Source organism: Oncorhynchus mykiss, chromosome 8 (genome assembly GCF_013265735.2).
Source record: "Oncorhynchus mykiss isolate Arlee chromosome 8, USDA_OmykA_1.1, whole genome shotgun sequence".
Lineage (NCBI taxonomy): Eukaryota > Metazoa > Chordata > Actinopteri > Salmoniformes > Salmonidae > Oncorhynchus > Oncorhynchus mykiss.
Window position 1 is genome coordinate 72,491,520 of NC_048572.1, and position 10,758 is coordinate 72,502,277.

Genomic DNA, 10,758 nt, shown 5'->3' on the forward strand with positions numbered 1-10,758 from the left:
AAATATTACCAAAATGTTCACGTTGAAATGACATGGTGGACCCAGTCGGTAGTTACCTGTCCAAAATTGTAATCAGTAACGGAACTTTTGGATTAGCCAAACTCAGAAAAATGGAATCTGATTTACGTTCAGTACATTTTGGATTACTTTCCCTTTAAGATGCATTAGAAGAAGAAAAAAAAGATCCATCAGACATTTGGTGTGTCATCATAGTTATCTCTGAAAACGGAAAGATGGCCTGAACTTAGTCACTGCCACTAGCCGGCTACCTCCCAGTTACTCATCTCTGCACCTTAGAGGCTTCTGCCCTATGCACATGCAGTGCCTTGCGAAAGTATTCGGCCCCCTTGAACTTTGCGACCTTTTGCCACAATTCAGGCTTCAAACATAAAGATATAAAACTGTATTTTTTTGTGAAGAATCAACAACAAGTGGGACACAATCATGAAGTGGAACGACATTTATTGGATATTTCAAACTTTTTTAACAAATCAAAAACTGAAAAATTGGGCGTGCAAAATTATTCAGCCCCCTTAAGTTAATACTTTGTAGCGCCACCTTTTGCTGCGATTACAGCTGTAAGTCGCTTGGGGTGTGTCTCTATCAGTTTTGCACATCGAGAGACTGACATTTTTTCCCATTCCTCCTTGCAAAACAGCTCGAGCTCAGTGAGGTTGGATGGAGAGCATTTGTGAACAGCAGTTTTCAGTTCTTTCCACAGATTCTCGATTGGATTCAGGTCTGGACTTTGACTTGGCCATTCTAACACCTGGATATGTTTATTTTTGAACCATTCCATTGTAGATTTTGCTTTATGTTTTGGATCATTGTCTTGTTGGAAGACAAATCTCCGTCCCAGTCTCAGGTCTTTTGCAGACTCCATCAGGTTTTCTTCCAGAATGGTCCTGTATTTGGCTCCATCCATCTTCCCATCAATATGAACCATCTTCCCTGTCCCTGCTGAAGAAAAGGGGGCCGAATACTTTCGCAAGGCACTGTAGACATGGAACACTGGTCACTTTAATAATGTTTACATACAGTTTTACCCATTTCATATGTATAAACTGTATTCTAGTCAAGGCCATCCTATTCAACTATTGCTGTACATACACTATTCTATCCACATATTTTTCAGATATACTATATATTCTATCCATATATTGTCCATAATGTTTATACATCCCATCACACATACAGTGCATTCGGAAAGTATTCAGACCCCTTGACTTTTTCCACATTTTGTTGTGTTACAGCCTTATTCTAAATTGGATTAAGTAAAAACATGTCCTCATCAATCTACACACAATGCCCCATAATGACAAAGCAAATGTTTGCACATTTATTACAAATAATAAACCAATTACAAATAAAAAACAGTATTCTGGGGAATAAGGATTGACTGACCTTCATGTCTTAAAGTGATGATGGACTGTCATTTCTCTTTGCTTATTTGAGTTGTTCTTGCAATAATATGGATATTTAATAATAATAATATTTACCAAATAGGGATATATTCTGTATACCACCCCTACCTTGTCACAACACAATTGATTGGCTCAAGCCCATTAAGAAGGAAAGAAATTCCACAGCAAACTTTTAACATGGCACATCTGTTAATTGAAATACATTCCAGGTGACTACCTCATGAAGCTGGTTGAGAGAATGCCAAGAGTGTGCAAAGCTGTCATCAAGGCAGCGGGTGGCTACTTTGAAGAATCTAAAATAAAATGTTGATTTGTTTGGGGGGGGGGGGTATTTAATTGTTCTGATGTCTTCACTATTCTACGATGTAGAAATTAAAGAAAAACCCGTGTTCAGTGTGTGTGTATGTGTATATATAGATTGTATTGCTCATAGATTTCTATCAAATCATGTTGAATAGCATTTATCCAGATGGATTCCCAATGTATGTATTCCCTGAATCTCTCTTTTTTTCCCACTATGGGAACAAACTCACGTGCATGTCTTTAGAGTGCCATGTTAGGGACAGACTCTGTCCTCTTTGGAGGCTTTGCTGTGACCCAGTCACTGCTGAGTTAATGTGGAAATTCAATTATTGATGCTATTCACTGGTATAGAGACATCTTAACAGGTAAACATATCGAAGAAGCGCACACTATAATATTTGAAGATGGGACTTGGAAATATGTTCCAACAACACCATAGTTAGAAATCCCAAGCAACAAACCTTGTGGACACTCACCTTATACTGTAGTCATAAAGTCCTGCTACTGTAGATGTCTTTATGAATGGAGAAACAAAGTGCCTCCGAGTACAACTTCCCCTCTGTCCTACTACAGCCTGTTCTACACCACTACTTCTGAAAGTCCAGAGGGAGAAAAAAAGAAGTAAGTGCAGGGAGTATGGGAAACGAGAGGGATGGGAGGGAGGAAAAGAGGGAGAGGGAGACCAGTAAAAGAGTGAGGGAAAGGGGGGCGAAGAAGAAAAAAAGCCGTTTGGATTTCTCCCTTCCCTTTCACTTTTTAGAACCCGCCTCCCATCATTATCAGCAGCCTTATAAATGCAGCCTGTTGATGTTGTTTGGGAGTTCCACTGACACCACTCTACATTATCTCAGATAAGACCACCATACGTCCAGGCTGCAGCCAAGATGAGAGAGTTCAAGAGCAAGGCATTCTGGAGGGCTGTACTAGCCGAGCTTGTTGGGATGACCATGTTCATATTTCTCAGCATCTCAGCTGCTATTGGGAACTCAAACAACACCGCTCCTGACCAGGAGGTGAAGGTTTCTCTGACCTTTGGTCTGGCCATCGCCACTCTGGCCCAGAGTTTGGGCCACATCAGTGGAGCCCACCTGAACCCAGCTGTGACACTGGGCATGCTGGCCAGCTGCCAGATCAGCGTGTTCAAGGGGATGATGTACATAGTGGCTCAGATGCTGGGCTCTGCTCTGGCCAGTGCTATTGTCTACGGAACCCGGCCAGAGGCAAATACTGCACTGGGGGTCAATGCTGTGAGTGGCTCATTTTGGCTAATTTGTTTCAGAATGCAAATTTGAATATATATGGTTAATGTGTGTCCTTTTCAATTAGAAATGTTGGCTTTCAATTCCATTTTATGGGAAGTGTTTGAACTTTGTGTGCAATTTCTTGATAAATGTATATTGCATCTCATAGTTGTTGGCAAACAGTAATGAATGTGAACCTGCATGCACTGCATTGATAAAATAGTTGATTGAACTTAGTTTAATTTAGTTCGACTCAATGATTTTTGAAGGGACTCAAATGGGATGTCATTCATGTTTGATTAGAGTGAGCTTGAATGCCCCGGCTGCAAACTATTGACTAACAGAATAATGTCATGTTTTTTTATGACCACACTAACTCATATTAAGCATAGGTGCTTCTGCTGTTCTCTAGTGAATATAGGATGTACAGCTGCATGGTAGTTACTTTCCCATGCCATAAAAAACCCTCACATGCCTCCTATGGACACCAAGTTATATTGTCTTTTAAGCTGTTGATACAGAGGATCATCACATCTATTGCCATTAACGGAATTCTAAATGAAAGTTTGTAAGAATATGATCAATTATCAACGTCTTTCAATCATTTACAATTTCAATGAATGAATAAACTAAGACTTGCTCAGACTTTGACAAATTATAGTTAGACTATCAGCCTGCTGAAAGTTTACATTACATTTTAAATTATATTTTTTTCTCCTCACCCTGCACTTCACAAGGGAAGCCTTTGCTTTGCCAGCTATTTAGAATAGCACATAGTAGTTGAGAAAAACATCCATCACGCTGATGCACACTGACAAATTGTTTTTGTTTGTTTCCCCCTCTGCCCCCCTCCTTCCCCCTCGTAGCTAAATGGTGTCAGTGCCAGCCAAGGCGTTGGCATCGAGCTCCTGGCTACCTTCCAGCTGGTCCTGTGTGTCATAGCAGTAACTGATAAAAGGCGGCGTGATATCACCGGCTCTGCCCCCCTGGCCATCGGGCTCTCTGTCGCTCTGGGACACTTGGCAGCCGTAAGTTACTTATAGTAGTTTGTCAACAAGGTATCTCCTCTGACACATGCATCCAATTAACAAAACATGGATTTTGAATGTGTTATTGTGACAAATCACCATTGAATTAAAGCTTCATTTTACTCAGTGCAAATGTTAACTGTTGAATTTACCCCTCAGACCCTAGGCCTAATCCTATAACCATAAACTATTTATATTGATTTTACAACAGATTGTCTCATCCCTCATTTTGTCCTAAGATATTTATCTTGTTGTTGTGAACAGATCAGCTACACAGGCTGTGGTATCAACCCGGCCCGATCCTTTGGACCAGCTTTGATCATGAATGATTATACAAATCACTGGGTAAGTGGATATGGTGTGTTTGCAGGCACGTGTTTGCAGATTCCTTGCATTTAGTGTGACATCAATTCCATGACTAGTAAATTCAATAAACTTCTAAAATGATTACCAAAGCTGAGCTACTTTCAATAAAGTGGTTACTGAGTGACAGCGTCTCTATTGTTTTATTGTAAAAAAGCAAAGTTAAAGTTAACCCTGTAATATTTGTCTTCAATCTGCTCTTCCATTGATTCAATGATTGACTTCTTTGCACCATGGCAGGTGTACTGGGTGGGGCCAATGACTGGAGGTGTGGCAGCTGCTCTGGTCTATGACTTCCTCCTGTACCCCAAATCTGAGGACTTCCCTGAACGTATGAAGGTCCTTGTTAGTGGCCCGGTGGGAGACTATAATGTTAATGGTGAGGAGTCTGCAGCTGTGGAAATGTCATCAACAAAGTAGTGTTGTCATAGCAACACCATATAGTGTATAGGACTTTAGATTGTCTACCTACAGTACAGTCTACCTACAGTCTACCTACTCCTGTAAAGCATTGACATTTCCTTTAGAATGGCAGCAGTTGAATTGTTATTTCAAAATAATGATAAAGAATTTCAAATAAGAGGGGCATTTTTATTTTGTTGTGAAGTGTTAGGCCTGTTTCATTGAAAATCACACTACTGAACTGCCGATTTAGTAGACAAATTGTCACTTGACTATCACAGGAGGTTGGTGGCACCTTAATTGGGGAGGACGGGCTCGTGGTAATGGCTGGACCGAAATGAGTGGAATGGTATCAAATACATCAAACGAATGGTTTCCATGTGTTTGATACCATACCATTTTCTCTTTTCCAGCCATTATTATGAGTCGTCCTCCCCTCCGCAGCAGCTTCTACTGTTGAGTATTCACTTCAATTTCTAAACGTCTTTAACAAGAGTTGTTGGAACATCTTGCTCTTTGTTCAAATATTTCCCATATCAGTATTCTATATAGAGCTATTTGTTTTTGTATATTTTCTATGTACCTGTTTATGGAATAACTTTTTATTTCTTGATGTATATGTATTTCTGTGTGCACTCTTGAATTGTATTTCACTTTTGTACGTAAATAAAACACCAGATGTTAACAGACGTTTACTTTGGCAATATCCAGTCTCCACATCCAAACAGTACCCTTTTAATTTTTGGACTTAATTTTTGGACTTCAAAGCCAAACACTTTGGGGGCTCCCGAGTGGCGCAGCGGTCTAAGGCATTCCATCTCAGTGCTAGAGGTGTCACTACAGACCCTGGTTTGATTCCAGGCTGTATCACAACCAGCCATGTTTGGGCATCCCGTAGGGTGGCGCACAATTAGCCCAGTGTCATCCAGGTTAGCGTTTCGCTGGGGTAGAGGCTGTCATTGTAAATAAGAATTTGTTCTTAACTGACTTACAAAGTTAATTAAAAATGTGGCTAACACAATCTATTTCAGTTTATCTCAGAAGGTGGGGAGAGGGTAGCCTAGTGGTTAGAGTGGTGGACTTGTAACTGAAATGGTTGCAAGTTCAAATCCCTGAGCTGACATTTCCTTATCTAGAATTGCTGTTAACAGGCCAGGTTTTTTTCCCCTGGAATCCACTGTGTGCTTGAGCCAGTAAGTTTACAGAAAAAATATGAGTAACTTTTAACACACCCCAGTCTTATCTGCATTTTATGTGGTTACAAAAAGAAAAAGCAGGGAGTATTAGAGGCAATATGTGATTCAAAACACGATTAGAAACAAAAAGTAAAGTTTTTTGTTTCAGTTTTCTTCTTTGGGTAGGATGAACCGTAAATCAGAGGTGTGGGCATGACTGGTTTCTCATTCTGACCAACCTTTCTGATATGTCTGTTGTATGAAGTGAAGGATTAGGTTAGTTGTTATTGTCATGATTCAACAACCACATTTCCCTACACAGATTCACATCAATCAGTTTGACTTACTCAAAATAGAGTGAATAATTCAGAGTGAACAAAAACCATCTGATTTGTTGTAGGCTACAGAGTTCCCCATTCGTAATATCTGAGTCCCATAGTGACCAAAGCACAAATGTGTTGGTGGCTAGAGAGAGAATATAGTTGATCTTAGGTTATGGGAATTCATGCAAATTAATCACCACAACATGGTGTATTAACAGAAACCATTTTCTATGCATGTAATTATCTTTAATTGAACATTTATCAAAATGTAACAAAATAGATTGATTGCCCTGATCATGATAAATGTATTTCATAGGCACAGCAGATACATCAATTGACCTGCATTCCCATTTCAATTGGCTTGCTCCTCAATAGAAGGGGCCTATTAATTTGGGTTGAACATTCAGACCCTTGCAGCTAGAATGTAATTGTATAGAATGAATGGACACAACCCTCCATGGATAAGCATGTCCTTTCCATGCAACACTTTTCTATCTGCAACAATAGAGGAATGTTTCAGAAGGAAAACGAAAGAAAAGAGGGGGGGGAAATGTGATGTCTGTAGTCAATGCAATGGCCCTGTTCAAATCCTTTAAAAGTGCATCCTGCCTTCCGAGTGGCGCAGCGGTCTAAGGCACTGCATTGCAGTGCTAGAGGTGTCACTACAGACCAGGGTTTGAATCGGCCGCAACCGGGAGATCCATAAGGCAGCGCACATTTGGCCCAGTGTCGTCCGGGTTAGGGGAGTGTTTGGCTGGCCGGGAAGTCCTTGTCCCATCGCACCCTAGCTACTCCTGTGGCGGGCCGGGCACATGCACGCTTACTTCGGTCGCCAGTTGTACAGTGTTTCCTCCGACACATCGGTGTGCTAGCTTCCAGGTTAAGCAGGCAGTGCGACTTGGCAGGACCGTGTTTAGGTGAATGCATGGCCCTCGACCTTCGCCTCTTCTGAGTCCGTATGGGAGTTGTAGAGATGGGAGAAGACTAACTACCAATTAGGGAGAATAAGAGGTAAAAATAAAGTACATCCTTCATTCCTAATTTCAGTCATTAGAAATGACTGGACAGGTGAAAGCAATGTGCTGGAGCCGTTGTATTCACTTGCCCAAACATGTCATGTCTAATCAGTGATTACTTCAAATGGAGAAAATAAATATTCATTCTAACAGGCCTACTTAGGGCTCTATTCAATCCGCATCGCGGAAGTTCAGTTTTACAGCGTGATTGAAATTTAAAGGCAATGTTCCTGCTTTAGCGGAGACTGCATTCACGGTAAACGCTGTATACGTTGGCTCAATCGCAAATTGCCTTTACATTACTATTGCGGAATCTGTAACACTTCAGCTTTACAGATTGAATATATCCCCTATTGTGACATGGCTCTCAGCTGATTCAATCAAACCAGACAGTTGAAAAAGCATACCTGATTCAAGCCAAACTAATTACTCAAAATTCACTTTTGGGTAAGGTGCTAGTTGCGAGACTAAACCGTGTGAGGGTGTATGATACAAACTTGGCATAACAGCTTCATTTGTGCTCCATAATACCATTGACCTAGCGCCTATGCCAAGTTTATACTTGTTTTAAATTGAACTAGCAAAACCATGGTGGCAGCTCCCACATAAAGACTATAGTTTTACTATAGAATACTGCAGTATTATCCACAGACACAAAAAAACACTGTAGTAAATACTACAGAAATGTCTGCAAAAACAACACAGTAAAAGCTACAGTATTTTATTTGCATATACCCTGCCCATTCCCCTCCCCCATATCCCAATTTGTGCCACCAATAAGTATATACAGTGCCTTGCGAAAGTATTCGGCCCCCTTGAACTTTGCGACCTTTTGCCACATTTCAGGCTTCAAACATAAAGATATAAAACTGTATTTTTTTGTGAAGAATCAACAACAAGTGGGACACAATCATGAAGTGGAACGACATTTATTGGATATTTCAAACTTTTTTAACAAATCAAAAACTGAAAAATTGGGCGTGCAAAATTATTCAGCCCCTTTACTTTCAGTGCAGCAAACTCTCTCCAGAAGTTCAGTGAGGATCTCTGAATGATCCAATGTTGACCTAAATGACTAATGATGATAAATACAATCCACCTGTGTGTAATCAAGTCTCCGTATAAATGCACCTGCACTGTGATAGTCTCAGAGGTCCGTTAAAAGCGCAGAGAGCATCATGAAGAACAAGGAACACACCAGGCAGGTCCGAGATACTGTTGTGAAGAAGTTTAAAGCCGGATTTGGATACAAAAAGATTTCCCAAGCTTTAAACATCCCAAGGAGCACTGTGCAAGCGATAATATTGAAATGGAAGGAGTATCAGACCACTGCAAATCTACCAAGACCTGGCCGTCCCTCTAAACTTTCAGCTCATACAAGGAGAAGACTGATCAGAGATGCAGCCAAGAGGCCCATGATCACTCTGGATGAACTGCAGAGATCTACAGCTGAGGTGGGAGACTCTGTCCATAGGACAACAATCAGTCGTATATTGCACAAATCTGGCCTTTATGGAAGAGTGGCAAGAAGAAAGCCATTTCTTAAAGATATCCATAAAAAGTGTTGTTTAAAGTTTTCCACAAGCCACCTGGGAGACACACCAAACATGTGGAAGAAGGTGCTCTGGTCAGATGAAACCAAAATTGAACTTTTTGGCAACAATGCAAAACGTTATGTTTGGCGTAAAAGCAACACAGCTGAACACACCATCCCCACTGTCAAACATGGTGGTGGCAGCATCATGGTTTGGGCCTGCTTTTCTTCAGCAGGGACAGGGAAGATGGTTAAAATTGATGGGAAGATGGATGGAGCCAAATACAGGACCATTCTGGAAGAAAACCTGATGGAGTCTGCAAAAGACCTGAGACTGGGATGGAGATTTGTCTTCCAACAAGACAATGATCCAAAACATAAAGCAAAATCTACAATGGAATGGTTCAAAAATAAACATATCCAGGTGTTAGAATGGCCAAGTCAAAGTCCAGACCTGAATCCAATCGAGAATCTGTGGAAAGAACTGAAAACTGCTGTTCACAAATGCTCTCCATCCAACCTCACTGAGCTCGAGCTGTTTTGCAAGGAGGAATGGGAAAAAATGTCAGTCTCTCGATGTGCAAAACTGATAGAAACATACCCCAAGCGACTTACAGCTGTAATCGCAGCAAAAGGTGGCGCTACAAAGTATTAACTTAAGGGGGCTGAATAATTTTGCACGCCCAATTTTTCAGTTTTTGATTTGTTAAAAAAGTTTGAAATATCCAATAAATGTCGTTCCACTTCATGATTGTGTCCCACTTGTTGTTGATTCTTCACAAAAAAATACAGTTTTATATCTTTATGTTTGAAGCCTGAAATGTGGCAAAAGGTCGCAAAGTTCAAGTGGGGGGGAATACTTTCGCAAGGCACTGTACATATGTTGTGTTATCTACAGATTATAGAAAAGAGCAGAAGTGCTGAAATCTCTGTTCAGATACTCGTCCAACAAACCAACGCCTACCTACCTACGGTCTATGGAACATTTGCTCTTTTAGTATTTATCCAGTAGGTTTTCTCAAGGAGAAACTCCCAGTAATAGACACCAAAAATGGATATATCACATTATCTGGTGTACAATCTTAAACTAACCTGAACCCAGCTTGTCAGCTGCCAGTTCTGTGTCGTCAGTAGCCTACCATGAGTTGATCCAAAAATAATTTACATTATACACAAGTTAACTTGGGATTTAAATGCAAACAGAATTTCAAAGTTAATGGTGTCCTTTGTAGCATATGCCGCTCCAGCTCAGGTCACTGTACAGAAGTTGTCATGTACTGTCATGTTGTGTCTTGTCTCTGTCCTTTCCCTTCACCCTGTCTCCCTCTGCTGGTCGTTGTTAGGTTACCTTTTCTCCCCCGCTTTCCCCCAGCTGTTCCTTGTCTCCTCTAACTACCCATTCACCCCGTTTCCCACCTGTTCCCTTTTTCCCTCTGATTAGGTCCCTATATCTCTCTCTGTTTCTGTTCCTGTCCTTGTCGGATTCTTGTTTGTTGTGTTTCATGCCTGAGCCAGACTATCGTCATGTTTGCTGTAACCTTGTCCTGTCCTGTCGGAATCTGCCGGTCTATCTGAGCCTACCTATGTTTGGTTATTAAAGAAGCTCTGTTTAAGTTAGTTCGCTTTTGGGTCCTCATTCACTCACCATAACAGAAGAATCCGACCAAGAATGGACCCAGCGACTTCGGATCCTCTCCACTCAGCCGTCGGGATCCAGGGAGCGATGCTAGGCAGACACGAGCAGGAAGTGTCTGCTGCTCGACATGCCGTTGAGACCCTGGCCACCCAAGTCTCCAACCTCACAGAACAGGTTCACCATCTCCGCCTCGATCCACCGGCCACTTCCAGGGCTTTCGAATCTCCGGAGCCCAGAATCAATAACCCGCCGTGTTACTCTGGGGAGCCCACTGAATGCCGCTCGTTCCTCACCCAGTGTGATATTGTGTTTT

At 41.4% G+C, this 10,758-nt stretch overlaps 1 protein-coding gene and 1 non-coding gene across 2 annotated transcripts; both read left to right on the forward strand.

The window, feature by feature from the left end:
* The first annotated feature begins 2,525 nt into the window (after window positions 1-2,525).
* Window positions 2,526-5,451, forward strand: LOC110530498 (aquaporin FA-CHIP). Its single transcript, XM_021613638.2, has 4 exons — window positions 2,526-2,974; window positions 3,835-3,996; window positions 4,261-4,341; window positions 4,600-5,451. The coding sequence occupies exons 1-4, from the start codon at window positions 2,612-2,614 to the stop codon at window positions 4,777-4,779; spliced, it is 786 nt and encodes a 261-aa protein (XP_021469313.1). The 5' UTR covers window positions 2,526-2,611; the 3' UTR covers window positions 4,780-5,451.
* A 4,338-nt stretch (window positions 5,452-9,789) lies between these two features.
* On the forward strand, window positions 9,790-9,845 carry LOC118965654. Its single transcript, XR_005053035.1, has one exon. It is a non-coding gene; the product is annotated as a U7 small nuclear RNA (small nuclear RNA).
* The last annotated feature ends 913 nt before the right edge of the window (window positions 9,846-10,758 follow it).

What these genes read in the sequence shown, in the direction of transcription:
- LOC110530498 (XM_021613638.2), top strand. Translation starts at nt 2,612, where the DNA reads ATGAGAGAGTTCAAGAGCAAGGCATTCTGGAGGGCTGTACTAGCCGAG. An exon ending in CTGCACTGGGGGTCAATGCT is followed by an intron (nt 2,975 to 3,834) that starts GTGAGTGGCTCA and finishes TCCCCCTCGTAG; the next exon opens with CTAAATGGTGTCAGTGCCAG. An exon ending in CTCTGGGACACTTGGCAGCC is followed by an intron (nt 3,997 to 4,260) that starts GTAAGTTACTTA and finishes TGTTGTGAACAG; the next exon opens with ATCAGCTACACAGGCTGTGG.